General features: G+C 34.1%; 1 protein-coding gene across 9 annotated transcripts in view; it reads left to right on the forward strand.

Annotated features, from left to right (window-relative positions):
• Window positions 1–21,410, forward strand: part of STPG2 (sperm tail PG-rich repeat containing 2) — a 436,638-nt gene extending 415,228 nt beyond the window's left edge. For 3 of the 9 annotated variants that reach the window (XR_012060155.1, XR_012060156.1, XR_012060175.1), the window contains 2 exons: window positions 12,286–12,406; window positions 16,237–16,310. Coding sequence is in view for 3 of the 9 variants with exons in the window: in XM_072940179.1 (XP_072796280.1) it covers window positions 16,237–16,385; window position 20,943 (150 nt within the window). In the remaining 6 variants the exon portion in view is untranslated. Of the gene's footprint in view, window positions 1–12,285; window positions 12,407–16,236; window positions 16,386–20,942 lie in introns of those variants that run through there. The other 6 variants (XM_072940179.1, XM_072940187.1, XR_012060157.1 and 3 more) reach the window with 6 other exon arrangements.
• The last annotated feature ends 1,882 nt before the right edge of the window (window positions 21,411–23,292 follow it).

Genomic DNA, 23,292 nt, shown 5'->3' on the forward strand with positions numbered 1-23,292 from the left:
TTTCTATTGATCTGTCTTAGGTCAATTTAATTCTAAGGCCCAGTTGTAAAGAACTCTAATGGGGTAAGGGTAAAATTTAGACTCTCCTAGACTAGTAATCAAACTAAAATCATTAAAAGAAGCAGATGACATTACCTATCAATCAAGTCAACAAAAAAATTTTTGTTCAAAAAATACACAATGATGAAAAGAGCAGTATGAATCAGGCCTCTTAAAAAATTCAAAATATGGTTGCCTCTGGCTAAGTAATTCTATGTCTGATCATCTATCATACAAGTAAAAAACTGAAAACAATATAAATTATATATATATGTAAAGTAAATGTAGAAGTAAAACATGACATGACAACACTGGCATATTATGCAGCCCTAAAACGTGTTTTTGAAAGGTTTGAATAGCCTTGGGGAAATCCTGGCATTGTATAAACAGTGTAACCATTGTGACATTACACAGAAACAAGCATGCAGTGGGCAGCAATAATAACAAATCCCATAAAGCAACACGTAGAACAATGATTAGGAAACACCTAGATATTTTTAAATTAAACTGAGGCAGATGAATCCCAGCTTCTACCAACTACATTTCAGAATGGCTGTATAAACCCACAAAATTTACAGGCTCTGTGATGTTGAGGCTGGAGGTGGTGTGTGTCTGGCTATTGAACAGAAGAAATCTGAACCATAAGCCTCCCATTGTCATAGATGTGGGCTCACTTTTTATTACCTTTTGGAATGATAATAAATAGATATAAAGAATTATTTTGACAACCTTAGAATCTTGTAAAAGCAAACACCACTTCTCTAGGATTATTTTCAGTTTTGAAAAGATTTTTCTTCCCTAACCTCTGAAAATGAGCTAACAATAAAACATTACAAACCACTATGACAGAATAAACATATGTAAACAACAGGAGAATTAGCAGACCGGAAAACAATATATGATAAAATAGTCTACTGAAACTATAAAGTACATTTTAGTAATATCAAAGATTTATTAGAAACCAGAATGAAAAATCTAGGAAACATACAAAGATTTTAAAGACTTTTAAAGTATCCATAGAGTTCTGGTTTCAGCTCTAATACGTGTAGAGCTTGGAAATCATCACTCCTGTCTTCACAGCAAGAAAAAGCTGGACAAAGTGCAAACTGATAACTTTTCTGACTCATCAGACTCATCTAAAAACTGAAGTTGCAGGGACAACCAGCACTCTGAAATCTGAAGAGACAGACACATCCAGAGAGATTCAGGAACCAAGATCTACTTACCAGCAGCAGAAGCCACTGGAGCTATAAACCGGTAGGGACACTTACACGGAAAATTCAAGAAACTGCTGGAGACTGAGAGTGGAACAGCCTAAAAACTGAGAAGATTATGGGGGCTGCAGGCTTAAGGGGGCCCCACACTTTCATGGGCTTTCTCTCCAATTACTCCAACTAGGTTTTTCTGGTAACGATCCTAGAAAGATCCTCTTGTCAGCCCAGCAAGGAGAGTAACCATTGAGCCTTCCCCATAATAAGGTCTGCTCTCCAGGGGAAAGGACTTTGCCTGACGCAGTTCTGAAACTTTATCCCAGGTGAAGAAGACTGAGTCAGGAAAAAAAAAAAAAAAAGATGACTTTCTTTTTTTCTTAGAGTGCATCTTTTAAAAGGGCTGTAGTTATTGAAGTGGACATGAATGTAACCTTTTATGACTATTAATATATACCTAAGTGATGCCTAATGCATCTAGAATCCTTGCAAATATTCTGTGAAATAATTCAGTTCACTCACTATTATCACTACTATAATATAGTGATATATACCAGGCATAGTGACAGGGCCAATAAGCATATAAAAATATGCTCAACATTATTTATCATTAGAGAAATGCAAATTAAAAGCAATAAGATCCCACTACACACCTAGTCAAATTACTAAAATTCAGACAACTGGTAATACAGATTGCTGGTGAGAATGTGCAGCTACAGAGACAGGAACAAAATTCATTCTTGGTGGGAATGCAAAATAGTACTGCTACTTTGAAAGATAATTTGACAGTTTCTTACAAAGCTAGACAGTCTTACCATATGATCCAGCAATCATGTTCCCAGGTATTTACGCAGGTGATTTGAAACTAATGCCCATACAAGAACCTGCACATGAATGTTTATAAGCAGCTTTATGCATAATTTCCAAAGACTAAAAGGAATCAATATGTCATTCAATAGGTGAATAGAAAAACAAACTATGATACATCTATACAATGAAATATTTAGTGATAAAAAGGAATGAGCTCTGAAGTCACAGAAAGACATGATTACTGAACCACAGATACTTTATGACCCAACAGTTAGTCTTTTAAGTATATAACCAACAGAAATGTGTACATATGCACACCAAAGAACATGTATCATGACGGATAGCAGCACTATTTATAATTGCTAAAATATGGAAACAACCTACAAGTGGTCTTCAGAAGCAGAATGCATGAAATACATTGTTTATATAGTGGAATGCAAGAGAGAATGGAGAAGGAATGTTAAACAGAACTCCATGGATCCATATCACAAGCATACTGTTGAATGAATTAAGCAAGGCACAAAAGGAGATTCTCTTATATGATTCCATTTAAGTAAAACTCAAAACCAGGCAAAACTTATCTAATAATGGTCTTAGAAGTCAGGATACTTGTGCCTCTTGCAGGCTCTGAAGGGGATCTGGGGAGTTAACAACTGTGTGCAGGCACATAGGAACTTTCTGGAAGACCGGTAGTATTTTATTTCTTGACCTGGGTGCTGTTTGCACAACACTGTTCACTTTTTCAAGATTCATTATACTTACTTCTACGTTTTTCTCTATGTATGTTATGCTCTAGTAAACATTTAAATACATAGAGAATGTGTAAGAAAATTAAACAGTATCTAATACCAGTTCGAGAAAATGGAAATAAGGAAAATGAAGAGAGACACACATAATCTTAGCTGAGAATTTTCCAGAAATGAATGAAGACCTGAAATCCTCAGAATTTTAAAACAAACAAACAAGTTTATACTGTATAGCACAGGGAACCATATTCAACATCTTGTAGTAACCTATGTTGAAGAAGAATATAGGAACGAATGTATGTATGTTCCTATGTGACTGAAGCACTGTGCTGTACACCAGAAATTGACAGCATTGTAAACTGACTGTACTTCAATAAAAATATATTGAAACAGACAAACATAAAACCTCTCAGGTCTCTGTATGAGGCATAGTTACAAGAACTACAGGGCAAAAGACAAAAACTACTTCTAGTAAGCTAGATAAGAAATAAAGCAAGACAAAATAAAACATATGATATGCAAGTTAGTAGTAAGTAGAAAAAGCAGAGAAAGAGGCTATGAAATACTGGGTTTGGAAAGCAATGTTGAAATCTTAAATGGAGTTTCCAGGGATAGCCTTACTGAATGTGAGGCGGCATAAAACATACAAGTCATGTAGGTGGGTAGATGTGGTTGTGAGAGTTGACAGAATAGGAGAAAGTAAGACTTCCTTCTACAAATACTGTAGCTAATTCTCTACAGTTAAATTATAATTCAGTTGCCTATTACCTGATTGTGAGGGGTATTTCATGGTGTTATATAATGACTATGTAGATTCATTATTTACACCAGTTTTTAACAGATTGTATCACTGGCATCTCCCTATCCCTGTCTGTCTCCCTCACCCTCTCTGTCCTCCTTCTCCTCCAATACACTTAGTAAATGAAGCATAATGTTGCTTTCACCATCATCTTCTAATTATTTGAAAGAGGAAAATACCAAAAGACCATGCTATTTAAGAAGACAGAAAGACAATAGGAAAAAAAAAACCCACTTCTCTTTAGTACTTGTAAAGGTGTTGGATGGAGTTCATGCAAATAGACTAAGATGATTAGGAGGACCCAACCAGCCCAATAATAAAGATTTTACAAATTTCTAGGAGGGAAAATAAATCTGAGGCTAACATGAAAGCTGATACCGTTTAAAAGAGGCATTCTTTGAGGCTCATGGTACAAGACTGAGTAAAGGAGAGTGGATTTCTAATTCCAGGAAAAGAGGAATTGTAACTAGAATATTAGCTAAAAGGCAGTTGAATACTTGAAGCCCTAAAGAAGGGAGCATGTGTTGAGTTTAAGTTTTGTTTCAACGTTTATTTTGAGAAAAATTCAAACGTTGATAAACCAGTTAGCATATCGCATCATTTGCACTCTTGTTCCTGGTCTTTTTATCTTTCTGTCTCACACACTTACTCTCACATGTGTACACACATATTTCACATTATTATTCTTGTTGTGGAATATATTATTATGGAGCCATTTGAATCTAGCAAATATTGTAGTCTTTCACCTTTAAATACTTCAGTACATATCTTCTAACAAAGATACTCTCTTACATAACAACAAAACATGATCAAATCCTGGAAATTTTACATTATTACAGTCCTTATTCTACTTTTTTCTAATTGATCTAATAATATTCTGTATCCAGAATCATGTGTTGCCTTTAATCATCATGTTTCCTTTAATCTATAACTGCTCCTCAGTCTTCTTGTCTTTCAAGACATTGACCTTTCTGAAGCCATTTAGTAAACTTAGTTTCAGTATTTGTTTATTCTCTCTTCTAAATGCGTACTTCTAATCAGTAGTAGAAAAGTTATCAGCCATTATCCTTTCAGCCTTCTCTGACAGTGAACGATGTTATGCATTTTTTTTTTAATATCCCACAGTGGCTTGAAAAGACATTCATCACCCCCGGAAAAATATAATGGTTGCCATCCTACCAAACATATGAATAAAAATACCCTAATGATTCGTTGTAACTAAAACGTCTTGGGCACTATGTTTTCTTTCATATAATTAATATGTACCATATTATTTACAAATTCAATGAAAACTATAAACATGGCAAATTACAATACAGTCATTTTAGCTTTTATTTCGTTATGAGTTTGAGAAAGAAAACATATAGCTTTTAAGTTGTATTGATTTTATTTCAATTGCAATTCAAATTTGAAACACATTTATCATAATTTCAATGAAATGGCATGTATAAATTGTTCTTTAGTTCAGATTAATTTTAAATCAGTTTTGCAGACCATAGAGTACATAATGTAAAAAGTCTAAATGGACATTAGACGACTCTTTGTGGCAGACAAATAGTTTCAGATATTTTTATATTCTGAAAGCTACAATCTGAACATAGTTTCAATGCAGATCAAATACACTTAAGAGCCATTTCATATTCATTCTAACTTCAGGTGGAAAATGCTTGGAATACAAAATAAATGTTTTTATTTCCATATAACCAAGATGGCAGTCTTTTTACTTCTCCCATTTGCATATGATTTAAGAAAAAGCAAGTTGTTAATTAGAAGATGTTTTTGCATAGTTAAGACTTCATTTTTTTTCTGATGATAAAATGAGTACTAAAGTTTAGTTCTTTAGATATTGTCACTTCATCATGTAGCTTAGTCTTTTTCAAAACTAAGCTGTCTCTTCATATACTTGTTTACTGTTCTTCTGCAATTTATTTGCAGTATTAATGGCTTTTAACCATTTATTTTATGTTGCATATCATCCGCGGCATCAAAGTTTGTATTTTCAGTGATAATAACAAATAGATACATTCTTGAATAATTAATTATGAATGTATTTTTATTTAACTTATATTAAAGAATATGACATGAAATTATATTAAATATAGTCCAGTAGGATGAATTAATCATGTTTGACAAGTAAGAGTTAGGGTGGAAAATGTAAGACTTGGTAACATTTGAGTTCGATAAAAGTTGTTTCCACACAAAAATTTGTCTGTCAGTAGCATACCAGTATATTTCTGTTTTAATCATTAAGGCTATTTAAATGATTTAATTTATAACAGGGCAAGTTTATCCTCATTATTATTATTTTAAAAAATTTACCAATCTATTCTATCTTGTCTATTCTTTCAGATAAATGTCAGAATCACTCCACATCTTTAAAAGAATATTTTTAGAGCAGTTTTATGTTCATAGCAGGAGTGAAAAATACAAAGTTCCCATATACTCACTGCCCCACCCAGCCTCCTTCACTATTAACACCCCCACCTCAGTGGTACATTTATTACAACTGGTGAAACAACACCAACACATCATTATCACTTGAAGTTCCTAGTTTACATTAGCGTTCCCTCTTGGTGTTGTACAGTCTCTGGGTTTGGACACATGTATAATAACATGTATCCAGCATTATAATAACATATAGAATAGTTTTACTACTCTAAAAATCCTTTGTGTTCCAACTATCCATCCTCACCCCGCCTCCACTAACCCTGTGAAACCTCTCACTTTTTTATTGTATCTATAGTTGTATCTTTTCAGAATGTCATAGTTGGAACTGTACAATATGAAGTCTTTTAAGCTAGGCAACTTTCACTTAGTATTACACATTTAAGGTTCCTCAAAAGCTTTTCATGGCTTGATAGCTCATTTCTTTCTAGCACTGAATAATATCTCATTGTCTGGGTGTACCACAGTGTATTTGTCCATTCACCTACTGAAGGTTATCTTTGTTGCTTCCAAGATTTGGCAATTATGAATAAAACTGCTATAAGCATCTGTGGGGAGGTTTTTTAGTAGACAAACGTTTTCAACTCATTTGGGTAGATACAGCTCACGCGGACTGTACAGTAAAAATAAGTTTAGTTTTGTAAGAAACCAACAAACTCTTCCAAAGTAAACATATTTTACATTCTGACCAGCAGTGAATTTGAGTTCTTGTTCCACATACTCATCAGTATTTGGTGTTGTCAGTGTTTGAGATTTAGACCATTCTGATAGATGTGTAGTGGTATCTCATTGTTTTAGTCTTTAATTCCCTAGTGACATATGGCACTGAGCATCTTTTCATATGCTTATTTGCTATATGTATATCTTCTTTTCTGAGATAGGTTTAGACCTTTTGCCCATTTTAAAATCAGTTTATTCAATTTCAAGAGTTATTTGTATGTTTTGGATAATAGTTCTTTATCAGATACATCTTTTGCAAATATTTTCTGCCTATCTGTGGTTTGTCTTCTCATTTTCTTGATTGTGTATTTTGCAAACAGAAGTTTTTCATTTTAACTAAGGCTAATTTATCAGTTATCTCTTTCATGTGTTATGCCTTTGGTGTTGTTAACTAAACAGTCATTGCCAAACACAAGGTCATTTAGGTTTTCTACTGTGTTATCCTCTAGGAGTTTTACAGTTTTGCATTTTACATTTAGGTTTATGATCCAGTTTTAGATAATTTTTGTGAAGGGAGTAAGGTCTGTATTTAGATTCATTTTGTGTATATTTGTGCTGTTTGTAGAAAAGACAATTTTTGCTCTGTTGTATTGTCTTTGCTCCTTTGTCAAAGATAATTGACTGTATTTGTGTGGATCTTTTCCTGGGCTTTATTCATGTATCTCTTTGTTCTTTCACCAATACCACATTATCTTGATTACTATGTCAGTTGTAATACATGGTAAGTCTTGAAGTTGGACATTTTTTCATAGTGAATGGTAGCCACATTTTAGAATCACACATGTAATTTTATAAAATGACCACTCTATGTTTTGCTATATTGGGAGTAATTGATAAAACGTTATCAGATGTTCTTTCTAGAAAATTTAAAAGACTTTATAGCATTCTTATTATATAAAACAATATAATAAGTATCATCTCAGATACCATTTTGTGAAGAATCAGGATGATTTCCTAAAAATAAAATTCTAGACCTGCTATATACACTTGTGTTTTCTTCTATTTATTCTAATGTTCCATTTTTCAAAAAAAAATTAAATTTACATGAGCCCGTAATGTGAAGATATAATATATAGTTATTTACAAATCTCATTATTCCAATACCGAACACCTTTGAATACACCCTTTTCCTGTTGACTTGAAATGCCAGTTTTACCATATGCTAAATGCCTGTGTTTACTTTAAGTTTAACACTTATTTGGGGGCTCGAACCACATTAAGTATGATAGATTTATATTATTTTATAGTATCTGGTACCATCTCCCACCCCTCCCCAAATCTCTGTCAGATAGACCTTCAATTTCAGACCCTGTCAGATCCAGAAGCCTTCAGGGAAAGGCTGTAAGAGAGAATTGCCACTAGAATAGTTTCGTTTCTTTCCACTGCTCTAGAGAAAGCCTGATGCCTCCACTCCACTTCTACTTCCCTGGTGCCCAGATTCAGACACGCTATTATCTCAGCTTTGTCTGGCTCCTGTTGTCAGAAACAAAGTTGACCGTGCTCACATCTAAGTTTGCTGTGTGTGCCGCACCAGGATTGAAACGAGGGGCCTCTCAAAACTGTATTGACGCCAGTATTCCACCTTCAGTGATACTACACTACTTCATCATTTCTAGGTTGAGAATAACAAAATTTCAACTTCCTGAAGTGAGTATTTTTCCTTGGAAGCTGGTTGAGGATGGGAGATAGGAAGCCTGAATCAGCCCTTCAGATCACTCCCCTCACTATTGTATCTAACAGTACTTCTTTGAAAATTTCAGCAGAGAAATGTCCTATCCCTGTTTTTCAACATTAACACGGGATTTACCCTAATCATTCATGTATCTCCTTGGCTATTTCCCTGGGAATTTGAGTAGGGGGAACACTTGATGCCAGCTTTAGAGAAAAACAAACAAAATGAAAAGTCTCATTTACATTTTAATTCATAAACTTACATACCTCTGGATTTATCGTATAATCCTTTCCAACTGCGACAACAGAATCACTTACTTTTTCCTATCTAACACCAATATCTGCAAGTATCTTAGTTACCAATAGAGGATAAAATCCATAGCCTATCACTTATGCTGTTACTCTCATTAACAGGGGGATTCCCCTTGTCTTTAGTTTCAAACCTCTTCCATTAAAAAAAAAACCCTAAAATTGGAAATATTAGCTTATAGGCTCTTTTTCTCTGGTTATTTTTCTTTCTTTTTTTTCTATTTTTTGATGTTAACTTCTTGAAAAATTTTCTCATTGCTGCTCTGCTTCCTTTCCTCTTAGTTTCCTCTAATCTGATTTACACCACTTTATTTCACCTCAACCAAATTAATCAGTATACTTTTCTTTCAATATGAAGAACATTTTCAGTCCATTTAATATTAGATTTCTCAGCAGTGTTGAAGTCTTGGAAAACTCTTTTCTTGGCTTGGCTGACAAACTACTCTGATATTCCACCTACATCTCTACCTGTTCTGTTTTTATATCTTTTGTATCTTTCCCCATGAATTTGGCTCCATAAACTTTACCCTGCGCCCTTCTCTTGTGCTATAATCTCTGTGGTCTATTTGCAGAAAACCTACAAGTTTTTTTCTTTAACCCATTCTTCTCTGACCCTCAGAATACAGACTTCCCTGCTTCCAGAAGGTAACCATAACCTGAAAAATCTCTTGCTGAGTAATTCTTATTTAAGAAAATATAAACAAATCATTCTCACTGAAATTAGAGATACACAATTATTTAATTATATAAATTTACATATGATATTCAATGTTTACATAATAAAAACATTGATGCAAAATACAGTAATGAATGATCTTTCCAAAATCATCTCTCACCCTCTTTTTAATAAACTTCACTGGTCTCTCATTGCTTTCATCATAAAGACTCCTTATATTGGCTTACTTACCTCTATAGCATCATTTCTAATGATTCCTGTTCTATTCCAGTTCCACTGGTGTTCTTTCAGTTACTAGAAAATGCTACAGGGTCTTTGCTTATGTTGATCGCTGAGCCTGGAGTACCGCCCACCATCTCCCCCATCACCATTGCCTAGATAAGTTCTGTCCGTCCTTCAGACTTCAGTTCAATCACCGATTCCTTAATGAACCATTTGATTGCCTTTACTTGGTCAAATCTTACTTGTCTTTGTGTGCCTCTTTAAGAGTTCTTATCACTGATTTTAAAATTATTTTATTGATAGTGGATTTTAGAAGGCCTGGAATTTTGTCTTTTTTTTGACCATTTTATTATTAGACCATAGTACAGTGATTGGCATATTATAGGGACTTGATATCCACTCATAGAATAATTGAAAGGAAGGGGCAATAAATGGAATTGCCCCAGTCTTCCTTTCTTAAATCATAGAACAGTTTAGATTAGTATTACAGCTTTGGGGGTAATTCTATGAACACTGGTTCATTGTTCTTTTGTATTATTTTATAAGCACTTGTATTTATATTTGTATTTCTCTTTAATTCAGTAGTTACTTAAAATGCTCTTTTTAGATTTTTGACTGTTTGAGAGTTTATCCCTGAAGCCTATTTAGTTCTAATTTTATTATATTTTTTCTGAAACTCTTATTTGTTCATATTTTAAATAAATATTAGAGCTTTTCCTTTACTCTGTTATTCAGATTATTGTTATTTTCCTTTAGGCTGCATTATATTTATAGGAATTGTATAAATATATTTGTTTTCCTCATGCATTTAAAAGAGGAGATCTGTGAAAAATCTGCATTTTCTGATAGCAGGATGTGTGAATTGCCCTGACTGCTCTCTGTCATCTGATTGTGGAAATAACTTCATTTTAATTTTATCCTGCTGGAGTCATGTATCCCAACAAACTTCCAGTGTTTTTGCAGACCACCACACTGAGGGCTAATTCCAGCTGCCCTGCTTCATGCTTCTCTATCAGAATGAAAATTTAATTAATTAATTGAAGTATAGTTGATTTACAATATTATATTAGTTTCAGGTGTACAACCTAGCAATTCAATATTTTTATAGATTATACTCCATTTAAAGGTATAAAATATTGGCTATATTCCCTGTGCTGTATAATATATCCCTGTAGCTTATTTATTTTTTACATACTAGTTTGTACCTCTTAATCCCCTGCCCCTATCTTGTCCCTCATCCCTTCTCTCTCCCCTTTGGTAACCACTAGTTTGTTCTCTCTATCTGGGAGTCTGTTTCTTTTCTGTTATATTCACCAGTTTGTTTCATTTCTTAGATTACATATATACATGATATACAGTATGTGTTTATCTGACTTATTTCACTAAACATAATACCCTCCAAGTCCATCCAAGTTGTTACAAATGGCAAAATTTCATTCCTTTTATGACAGAATAGTATTCCAGTGTGTTTGTGTGTGTGTACACCACATTTTGTTTGTTCTTTATCTGTTGATGAACAGTTAGGTTGCTTCCATATCTTGGCTATTACAAGTAATATTGCTATGAACATTGGGGTACATGCAGCTTTGCAATTTAGTGTTTTCCTCTTCTTTCAGTATATACCCAGGAATGAAATTGCTGGATCATATGGTAGTTCTAATTTTAGTTTTTGGAGGAGCCTTCCTACTGTTTTCCAAAGTGGCTGCACCAATTTACATTCCCACCAACAGTGTACAAGGATTCCCTTTTCTCCACATTCCTGGCCAACATTTGTTATTTGTAGACTTTCTGATGATAGCCATTCTGACAGTGTGAGGTGATACCTCACTGTGTTGTTTTTCTTTTTTTTTTAATTAAAGTGTACTTCAATTTTTAAAAAAAGACATGGAGAAATTAAATACAACAGTCAACTCACCTAATTTAGTTGTTAAGATATAAAGCTCACATCCCCTAGACAATGTACATTATTTTGTGTATACACAGAACACTGACAAAATCATCATGTACTAACTTGATCACAAAAAAGGGAATCATTTTTGAAAATCACATTCTTGAATCACAATCCATAAAATTAGGCATAAAGAATAAAAGGGTGACCAAAAACTCTTAGATACTTGAAACATCCAGATAACCTTGAGATGAAAGAGGAAATCAAAACTGAAATAACATACTATTTGGAAAGCACTGAAAAAGAGAAGATGAAACCTTTGAGACTCAGTAAAAGCCACGGGCGAAATTTACCACCAGGAGCACCAAAACTGAAATGCTTTAGCCCCAGGGCCCCTCCTCTGTGAAGGACCTTTGCAATTTTTTCACATGGTCACATTTTTATAATGATTGCAAAAGTAAGGTGCATCTACGTCCTTTCTCTTACAGAGCCTCTCCCAACACCTATCCCCAATTATATGAGTCCCACAAAACTTGGATCTGTTCATTTTAGTTTAAAATGCCTTCATGACTATGATGTTCCTATAACCAGATCTACCAGGATGAAGTCGCTAAACTATCAGTGTTTACCTGCTGGCATTTGGGAGGGACAAGTCTGTACTGAATTGTACCATCCCTGAGCATTGCAAGCTATTTAGCATCCCTGCCCCCTGGGGACTAAATGCCTGTTGTCTCCTCTGCTCATTTTGACAGGAAAACTAAATCTCTCACATACCCGGAGGTAGTACGAAGCATTGTTCAAGACCTATGTGCTGGATTTCAATCAAATAGGAAAATCAGGCTGGATTTTCAACCATCTCAGCTTCTCCAACAGGTTTCAAAATCTATCGCCATTTTATTCAAACCCCAAGAGAAACACTCCCTTTGGAAGCAAGGCTCTTGCACTGTCTGGCTGGAATAAACCGAGTTTGGAAATTTACTTCTAAGAGCCATACAACCAGGACTCTTGCAGCCAGAGGGAGCAGATCAATTTGCAGCCCAGCTACTTCCCAGGCATGCGTGTGACTGGTTACTTCCTAAGATCAGCTTTCTCCTTTGTAAAAAGTGCTAGAGTTTCACCTCTCACCTGAGCAGATAAGTAAAATGCCTGCAGGGGTCTGGAGGACGGTTATTCTCCAATATTACTTCTTTCCCCTAGCCATCTTGGTCTCTCTGGGGAGTTTTCTGGAGCTGGGCCTGACCACTGCCGGAGCACCCTGTTGAAAAATTGGCCATCTTTTGAAGTTACCTCCTTCAGAGGGTGTGGAACACATTTCTCCCTGGGAGAACTGAGACATGGCCCAAGGTCCTACACCTCTGGACAGAACTGAGATGAATTTATAGCCTGTCAGAGTCTCATGCTGGTGGGGGATGGACAAGCTTGGGAAAGAATGCCAGACACTACCCCTAAATGTGAAGTCATAAAAAAGTGAAGGGAAAAGAAATGCCCAGACAGGGTGAGTCAGAATATATATAATGCATTTAGATAGTAGGCCTACACAGAGCAGATTCTACGAGAATCAGGCCAATTTGGTATATGCACGGAGAGGTAGTCCCATCAGCATTGTGTTTAATAGTGCGATTTGGGGAGGCAAAATGCCAATCAAGGAATAATTAACCAACATTTGATACATAAACCATAATAACCAGAGGGTTGGATTCCTTGATAATCTAAAACCACCTGCAGCTTTGAGATTCTACCATCATATATTTATCCCCTCACAAATATGTAGCAGGTTCCTGGGATACACCAGGAACTTTGCTGGCTACTTTGATACAACAGTAACATAAAGTGTAAAGAAATAAAGCATCTGATGAATAAACAAACACCTCCAGCAATTCCACTCCCAGGTACACACCCAACAGAAATGCAGACATGTGTAGAACAGAGAGATGTGAACAAAAATGGTCATAGCCATATTACTAGTCAGAGCCCCAAACGGAAATTACCCCCATACCCAACCCAATAGAAAAAATAAACAAAATGTAATCTATTCCTACAACATGGGAGATTTTTTGGGGGGGGGGGCTTATGTTTGTTTGTTTCTTAATGGAGATACTGGGATTGAACCCATGACCTCATGTATGCTAAGCATGTACTCTACCATTGAGCTATACCCTCCCCTCTTTAATGTTGGAGGTTTTGATGAGGGAAGTGAAGTAACCCACCAGGGTGGAGATGTTGGGATAGACACCAGCAGATATTTCCCAGAGACAATCCATCATGTGTCTCCCCTGCAAAAACCTCACTGTGGTTTTGGTTTGCATTTCACTAACCATCAGCCATGTTGAGCACCTTTTCATCTATCTGTTGGCTATCTGCATGTCTTCATTGGGGAAACGTCTTTTCAGGTCTTCTGCCCATTTATTGATTGGGTTGTTTGGTTTTTTTGATACTGAGTTGTATGAGCTTTTTGTATACTTTGGATATTAATCCCTTGTCAGTCTCATCATTTGCAAATATTTTCTTCCATTCCTTAGGTTTTTTCATTTTGTTGATGGTTTCTTTTGTTGTACAAAAGCCTTTAAGTTTCATTTGGTCCCATTTGTCATTTTTGCTTTTGTTTCCTTTGCCTTAGGTGACAAATCAAAAAAATATATATATTGCTGTGATTTAAGTCAAAGAATGTTCTGCCTATGTTTTCTTCTAGGAGTTTCATGGTTTGCAGTTTTACATTTAGATCTTCAATCCATTTTGAGTTTATTTTTGTATATGGTGTTAGAGAGTGTTCTAATTTCATTCTTTTACATGTAACCATTCAGTTTTTCCAGCACCAATTATTAAAGAGACTGTCTTTTCCTCATCTGTGTATTCTTACTGTCTTTGTTGTAGATTAATCAATCATAAGTGAATGGGGTTTATTTCTAGACTCTATTTTGTTCTATTGATCTACATGTATGTTTTTGTGGCAGTACCATACTGTTTTGATTATTGTGGCTTTATAGTATAGTCTGAAGTCAGGGAGTGTGATACTTTCAACTTTGTTCTTTTTTCTCAAGATTGCTTTAGCTATTCATGGCTCCATATACATTTTAGCATTATTTGTTCTAGTTCTGTGAAAAGTATCATGGGTATTTTGATAGGGGTTGCATTAAATCTATAGATTGCTTCAGGTAGTATGGACATTTTAACAATATTAATTCTTCAAACGCATTTACACAGGCTATCTTTCCATCTCTTTGTATGAGAAAGTTTATTTTTAACTAACTGGAGGCAAATATTTACTTTTGAGGGACACTATACAAGTAGTAGTAATAATAATAATAATAATAATAATTATTATTATTATTATTATTATTATTATTGATATTTACTTAATGATGTTGATATACCAGGCCTGATATGCTTTAAACATATTAACTCATTTATTTCCCAAAACAATGCTACAAAATAGGTAGTATTGTATCATTCCCATTTTCCATATGTGAAAACCAAAGCACAGAGAGGTTAAGTAAGTTGCTTATGGACACACAGAAAGCAGATAACAAGGGTGGGGTTCCAATCCATGGAAAGCCTATGCTTTTAACCACGAAGCTATATTGCCTCTCAAGAACAAAGACTACTTTACATACTTTAATTCAATTAATATGCCCAGAAATTCTGTATAAGGTGGATAGCCTTGACTCTATTTGAAAAATGAGGAAACTCATGTTCAGAAAGGGGAGACAGCCTTCCAAAGGCTGCAGAAATTTTAAGTGTCCAAGCCCAAATTTTCACTGAGATCTATTAATTATCCTTCATAAAACTGACTCTAAACCTGTAACTGTCATCCTATCACATGTCTACAATGAAACACTATAAATCTATGAATGCAGTATTCTCAAAAATATGTACTTATAAACTACTCATCTCAATTCCCAACTTCTCTGTATATCCTGTGATACAATGTTTAGGAGAGGGGCATGAGAAAAAGGGATAAGTGTTGATTAGGGCTATGTTAGGACTGGTATCAGTCACATAGAAGGCACTCAGTCCATATCGGGTGAAGAATATTCCATTAATTTTGTTCATCAATTATCTTCTTTTGGCAAGAGATTTAGTGGACATTTCTCACAGCAGTTGTAAATTAGACACTGGGTTGTTGTGTTTGTTTTACTTTTTAGAGTTGTTTCAAAATTTGTCTTTCTCAGTTTTATTGGTATGTGAATGGTGAATGTAAATGGATTTTTGTTACTTTATGTTCACGGTACTAAAGATAATAAGATAGTTTTGGGCAGATAAGCATTTAATAAATATTTGTTGAAAGGATAAATGTTGAGAGAAGGCACATCTAGGAAATCAATATGTACCTTCATTGGAAGCAAATTTATTTTGAGAATAAAATTATTTGATATTAACATATGTAAAAACTATATATTTCTTTTTTTTTTAATGGTTAAGATTTCACCAAAGATTTTTGTCTGTCTCAAATATGTATACTTTTTTGGCAAAACTATTAAACATATTTTAGTTAACCTCATGATTAGTATTTTTTTTTTTACACTTTTAAGTACATCTATAGATATTAACCCTAGGAGTCTAAATGTGTAAGTTATTAATGAATAGTGTTGATAAGTTGCAAGTTATTTACATTAATGAGTTCATTGATTTATGTAAAATAATACATTTTCAAAGTTCATGAATGATATAAGTAAAATATGCTATTCTTGTTTGCATATCCACAGCTCAGTCCATTTTTAAGACATTCCGTTCTGAAAAGAACATTTAATGTCACTCTACCAAATCCTTTCCCAATTAAGAGAGAAAGTGCTTCTATTATAAAACAAAAAACCAAACAAATACGCCCAGGCAGCAAAGTAGAATCTTCTAAATGGTAAGTGTGCTCACTTGTTCTCACTGAATCATATGGCTGCTACATTTTTACAGTCCATAATTTAACTGTCACACAGACTCTCTGGACCAGATAATATTTTTCTGTCTTTGAAGCAATATATTTGCATTTCTCTTCTAAAGATTGGTTATGTTTATGGCCCCAAGTAGTAATTAAGAGATTACAGTAGAGGACAGTCTGCATGCCTCTAGAAATAAGTGCTAATCTGGTCAAGAATAGCCATTACATTTTCATTTTTATAAAGTCTGCTTTTCATTTACCTTTGATACCAAGATAGAAGAGTTACCTTAATGAGGTGAAGGTGACAGACTTTCTTTTAATTAACTTATCTTTTTTAATACTAAATAATCTAAAAATTAATGCCATGCTTTAGTCAGTTATGTAGATTGCATCTCATTGACATTTAGGATTTTTTGAGTTTACACTAAGAATAGATAAATAGTTAATAGATACTGATTTATGGGTTAAGCACTGAGTATATAATAATGACTATGACAGTGGTCTTGACTTTGATTTTTAGAAGGGACTGGATGTGAACTATCTGATGTTATTGTAGTCCATACAGAAACTCCTTTTCATTTTAGTATACATATCACTAAGTGGCATTATATTTCAGGAACTTACTGAGATTGTATTATTAGGGAACTCCAGATTCTAAACAGAAAATGACTTATTAAAGCAATACAATATAAAGTTTTGTATCTAAAATATCATTAGACTACTTATTGGTGCAGTAGATCAAATTCATAGAGATGCCCTTCAAGTTTATTCCTGCTACAGTCTAGACCTCCGCTGTCCATAATGGTAGCAACTAACCACACGTAACTACTGAGCACCTAAATGTGGTTAATTCAAATTGAGATGTGCTGTAAGTCTAAAATACACACCAGATTTTGAAGACTTTGACAACAAGGGTGTAAAATATCTGATTAATAGTTATACTTATTACATGTTGAAATGGTAATATTTCAGATATGTTATATTAAATATACTATTATGCTTATTTTCATGTTTATTTTTACTTGTTTAATATGGTCATACACTCATACTATATTTCTATTGAACAGTACTAGTTAGAAAGAATCCATGTTTAGGAATATTGAATTAATGTTGGAAAACACTTCTACAATAATGTCTTATTTTCAATTCCATTTCACACATTATACTTTTGCTTCTATTATATATTTTGTTATGACAGAGAGCAATAGCCCATTAACTTTACTCATAATCATTATTAGTTAATATGCAGTACTTCCTATAAAATGCAAAGATTTAAAACCTATCTTATTTCACTTAAAACTACTGCTTTGCCGTTTATGCTATAACTGTCATAATTTTCAATCCTGTAGCTCTTTTTTAACCCCAGAGGGGTTATTATCATCATTGTTTGAGTTACACTGATTAGATTTACCCACATGTTTATGCTCCACTGCTCATCATTCCATCCTCATTTCTTGCTTCTCTTTGGGAGTATTCTTCTGTCTAATAAACTCCTTTTAATACATAGGTTCATGCAAGTTTGCTTTGATGAGTTCTCTCAGGTTTTGTTTGGAAATATTTTTATTTCATCTTCATTTTTGAAGAGTGTTTTTCCTGGATAAAGAATTCCTAGTTCACACATACTTTCTTTCAGCATTTTAAACATATCATTGCATTATCTTCTGCCTTCCATGGTTCTTTAAGAAACAGTTTTTCTTGTAATGTAATGTGTCTTTTATTTATCTGGCTGCTTTTTCAAATTTTCCTTATGCATTTTTTAAAAACTAATTTTACTCTAACATGCCTAAGGTTTTCTTGCTTCCCGCCCCCGTCCTCCTCCATGTTTCCTAAACTTCTGGATTGTGTGGACGGGTATCTTTATCAGTTGTGGGAAATTCTCACCCATTATCTCTTAAATACTGCTTTTATAACATTTTGTAACATTCTCTCTCTTCTTATTTTGAATATGCAATTGCAGCTGTTAAATCTTTTCATCGATATCATGTATCTTGTATGTTCTTTTCTGTATCATAGACCCTCTTTTCTCTCTCTACTCCAGTCTGTATATATATATTTTTAACAACCTCTCTTCTAGTTCACTGATCGTTTCTTCAATAGTCTAATCTGTAATTAAATACATCTACTGCATTCTTAATGTCAATTATTATATTATGTCTATAATTTCCACTTGGTTATTATTTATAGACCTCAATAACATGGTGAGATTTTCCATCTTGTCAATTTTGTTAAGCATTTTGCCGTTCATATAGGCCATAGTATGAAACTCCAGATCTGGTTCATCTTTGGATCTGCTCATATTGTTTATTTATCTTCTTAGTTTGTCTTTTCTATTTCCTGGCATGCCTAATAAGTTTGATCAAATGTAGGTCATAACTTGTGAAAAACTTTAGAGATAATCACATTATCTTCCTCCAGACAGAATATCCTTCTGCTTTCTCTCAGGCACCTTAAATATGGGGCAGATCAATTTTTTCCAGCATGGAATTTTGCTTGTTTAGGACTGAGCTTTCCATTTTTGTGAGAGTTGATCTAATTCTCATCACCCATGTTCGTAGGGTGTAACCTTTCTGTGATCCCAACAGGAAGTCAGTGATAAGGACTAGAGTTTCTCCTCCAGTTTTCTTCCCTCTATCATGTGAAATTGCCAAACACTCTGTGAGGCTGCCCAGATCTTTACCTGCCACTTTTGACTCTACTTCCTATATTCTTGGCTGTACATCAAATAAAATTTAGCAAATGACACAATGCCAGACTTTCATCCACGTTCTTCCCTTTTCTTTGGAACCTTTGTCCCCTCAAGTCCTGCTGTCTTGGACTTGAACTATAAGGTTTATTTCTATAGACCCTAAAAAGGCCAATCTCTCATCTTAGCGTCCGACCTACTTTGTGGCTGCCTTTTGGTCTTGTGCTGCTAAGGAACTAAAAGAGTCCTTCAGGGCAATGTAATGCTCACCTCAGTGTTGTTCCCTCCTCACCCTTCTCACTAGGTTCCTGCCCCTACAAGACATGGTTGTTTGTGTAGTTCTCCACTCTCCTGACTAGATGGAAACAAAAATAAATTCCCTAATTTTTCTTAGAGACTTTGTCTGCAACAACTTACTCTGCCATATCTGAAATCCTTCCTTTACTATAGTTTGCTAAGCTGTTTCCCTTTTACCACTCAAGCAATTCTTGAAAGCCTATTATGTCTTTGATGAACGTTTATAACTAAAAAGAGTATTTCCTAGGCATAATATATCCTGACATGTAACTACTTATCATCCTACTGGAAGTATACATTATTTTTAAGGAAATATATTTATTTGTTAACTTACTTGCATATTAATTTCTCTGAGAATTATTGACACATTATAAACTGAAAGAACATGTTAAGGTTATATGTTCATTTTTACATGATGTCACACAAAAATAAGACCCTCAAATATGTTTTTGTGTCCCAGATGTGCCCACCCACATCCCAAGCCCTCTGTGCAGTAAACCTTCAGAAGATACAGCAGACTAGCTCACTGTGCAACATTACTATGACAGATGAACAGAAAGACAGCTTCCATCTTTTCTGTTTATATATTCTCCTACCATTACCACTAGAGAACCTCAAAAAATGACATCAGCTTTGCATTCAGAATTATTCTGCATTTCAGTAAATATAGTGTCATTTAGAGGCTCCCTCCTTTAATTAACTTCCAAGAAAAACAATTTTATATTTTACAGTTAGAGAGGAGTTTAATGCTTGGCTGAGCTACTACACTAACTCTAAAGAAAAATACATTAGTTAAACATGTTCAAATGGCTGCTGTCAGCACCACCCATGTTTGGGTGAAGGGGAACAAGCTAGATAACAGAAGAGTGTTGGATGATTAAAAATTGGGAAGGAATCATCACTTGAATGTCAAATAGCAAGGGTGATGTCACCAAATTCTCTGGACTTCACAGGTTTACTTTGGGTCAAATAAGTCACATTTTGTTAAGTGTTCCTGGCCATAATGGAAATGAATATAATATATTTCTGACATCTATAGTCTTACATACATGAAACTTAGTGAGAAAAATGGATGTTTCTCTTAAGATAAAATGTAGTACAGCTTTTTATTGTTACAAGTGGCATTTTAAATCCAATTATATTATAAAGGATCACCACTCACCAGATATTCATCAATGCATAAATCAGTATATCAAATTATGTTTTGAAAGTTTTAGCAGCTTATTTTGTTGCAACTTCTTTTCTGGTCTATCAGTTGATACTTCAACTTATTAAATTCACTATGATTATGATGTAACATCCAAACAATTGCAGGTATAATATGTATTTTAATCCATACTTTTAACTAGTCTGGGTCTCCAGCATGGTCATTAGGACAATCCAAAAGCTAGGATTCTGACATAATCTGAACTACCTGATATCAATAATAGTCAATTTGGTTAGAAAAAAGGGTATTTTGCAATTTTGTTTTTCTTTTCACTTTGAGATAACGTAACTAGCTTAGGTTGAAAAGTACATCAGAGTCACCGCTTACTGAAACAGCTTTTCTTTCCCCACAGATAGATTCCACAGGTATTATCTATTAATGTAAAGGTAAGCTGACAGGTTTCTCACAAAGTAATTCCACTTTGATGATGTCCTCCATCAACTGCTCAAAGGATCATAAATTGCTCTTCTAACCTCAAGAGAGAAGAATTTGTTCTTGCAAAACATTTAAGTCTCTATTTTTTCCTCAAAAAATTTCCCACCACAAAAACAGTATGTGTATTTGTTGCATTCTTTCTAAATATATATTACTAATGCTTTCATATAAAATATAATGCCAAATAAAGACATCTGATGAAAAGCCTTTCTTTTTTACTTTAGAATCTCATTCCCTGACCAGACGATGCAATTACTTTCCAAACACTAGGCATGTTGAAACAAAGTCAATGATGTTATTGTGTATGTGTTATCCACTTGATTTATTTTCTTACTCTTTATTTCTCTGAAATTGTAAAAGTGGACAATAAAAATCATAAAAGGAATATTCAGTATGTCTTAATTTGTATAAATTTTATGTACAAATAGGAGAGCAAGAGAAAAAGATTAAAGTGTAGTAACAACTCCCCCAGTAGCCTATATATTTGAGGAAGATAAATATTAAATACCAAGCCTCTTGGGGGGTTAATGCTCTACTTCTGATGTGGCCCTGAACAACAAATCAGAGGTACAGATTTGGAACAAAAATTCTTCATTTTAAGAGGTAGTATAATTTCTTCTCCTTGAAATTTTTGATAAAAGTTATGGAAACTTCATTGATTAAAAATGGACTTAAATAAATAACCTAAAATTTAGCATAAGTTCAGAGGATTCAAGCCCTGAAATCTTTCAATATATTCGAGTTTAAGAAAACTTTATCTAAAATTAATCATTCAAGATTGGAACAATAAAACTCAGAATAAATGGTCACTGAATCCTGGATGAATTAAACCAAACTGAGCTGGAAAAACAGCACAGAACTTATGGTTGATGGAAACCTTCAGCTCACGTCCTGGCTAGGTAAACCCTGAGCATATCGCTCAATCACCTAGTTCTTTGTTCTATGGCTGTAAAATAAAGCAGGTGATGTGCTTGATCAGTAGTTTTCAAACATAGATACTGCTTAACAATTACCAAATGAGTTGATAACACAACAGAACCCCCCAACATCTAACAACTCCCCAGCTGCTATGGTCTGTACTCTTGGGTGGAGCCCTGGAACCTGTATTTCTCTCTAGGTGTTTATGTGATGAAGTTAAACTCTAGCTACATAATCCCCAACTTACGGAGAAGAACAAATAAATAAAAGAATACAACTGCTTTTATCTATATGGTATTTCTTCAGCAGTTGCCTTTTTATATGCCATGTGAATCATGTAAAATCTAATTCTGGTCACAGGAAGTTCAGATGATCAAGCATTTGAAGTGTATTACATATGTTGCAACACCCTTGCGTGTATTCATTTAAGATAAAACTTTATAATTTTATTGTCTTTTTCTTAATTCTGTTCTTCTGTATTACATAATATGAAAATATGTTCATAAAAGGAAAATAGAAAAATGAAAATTTAGAATGTAGGAGAAAGTTGCCAGTCACAACTCTTAAGATAACATATTAATTATTCAATTGAATAATTCTAACATCTGTAAACATCTGTAAAAATCGTTTAAAATTTTTCTAGATCAGAACTCATTAGAAAAACAGAACTAGTTAGAAAAGCCTTCCCCCTACCACCAACTAATCCTTTCCAATAATTTCATCCAATAAGTCTCTTACTTGCTTTAGTTTGTTCTCATCTCTTTCAATTGAATTATCAGTATCATTTGACATTAGGTTTTCTTGAGGAAACTCATCTCTTATTTAATGATTATAGAGTTCATTGAGGAGGCAGTTTTTTGTTTAGGAGTATTTTTTAATCATCTTTTGTCCTTTAGTATTACTGACCAATTTAATATTTGCTAAATATGTTAATGTTCAGGATATTAAATGTTATTACACAAGGGATTTCAGAAGTAGGAGTTGCCCAAGGTTATCACCAGCTGTGGTAACATAAATTCCTGCTCTTACTCACTCTGGGGCAGCTGCCTAAAGTTCCCTGTGTGAGAAGCAGCTAAATTGCAAACAGGATCTGTTATTTGAATGATCTACCCTTGTGACTTCTAAGTTTGTATCTGACTTTAAATTAGACATTTATTTTCTTGCTCTCTGGCATTTTAATTAATATAGCTTATTTTCCCAATCAGCAGCTATTTTAAAACTAGTGTTGTAACTCAGTTTTAGCAGTTCTGGAATTTATTATCTACCTCATTATCACCAAGGTTGCTAAAAATGTATTTTATGTGCCTTATTTTAAGTTTTCCATTGTTTTAAATCAGACCTCCCCATGA

This window comes from Vicugna pacos, chromosome 2, assembly GCF_048564905.1.
Source record: "Vicugna pacos chromosome 2, VicPac4, whole genome shotgun sequence".
NCBI classification, from domain to species: domain Eukaryota; kingdom Metazoa; phylum Chordata; class Mammalia; order Artiodactyla; family Camelidae; genus Vicugna; species Vicugna pacos.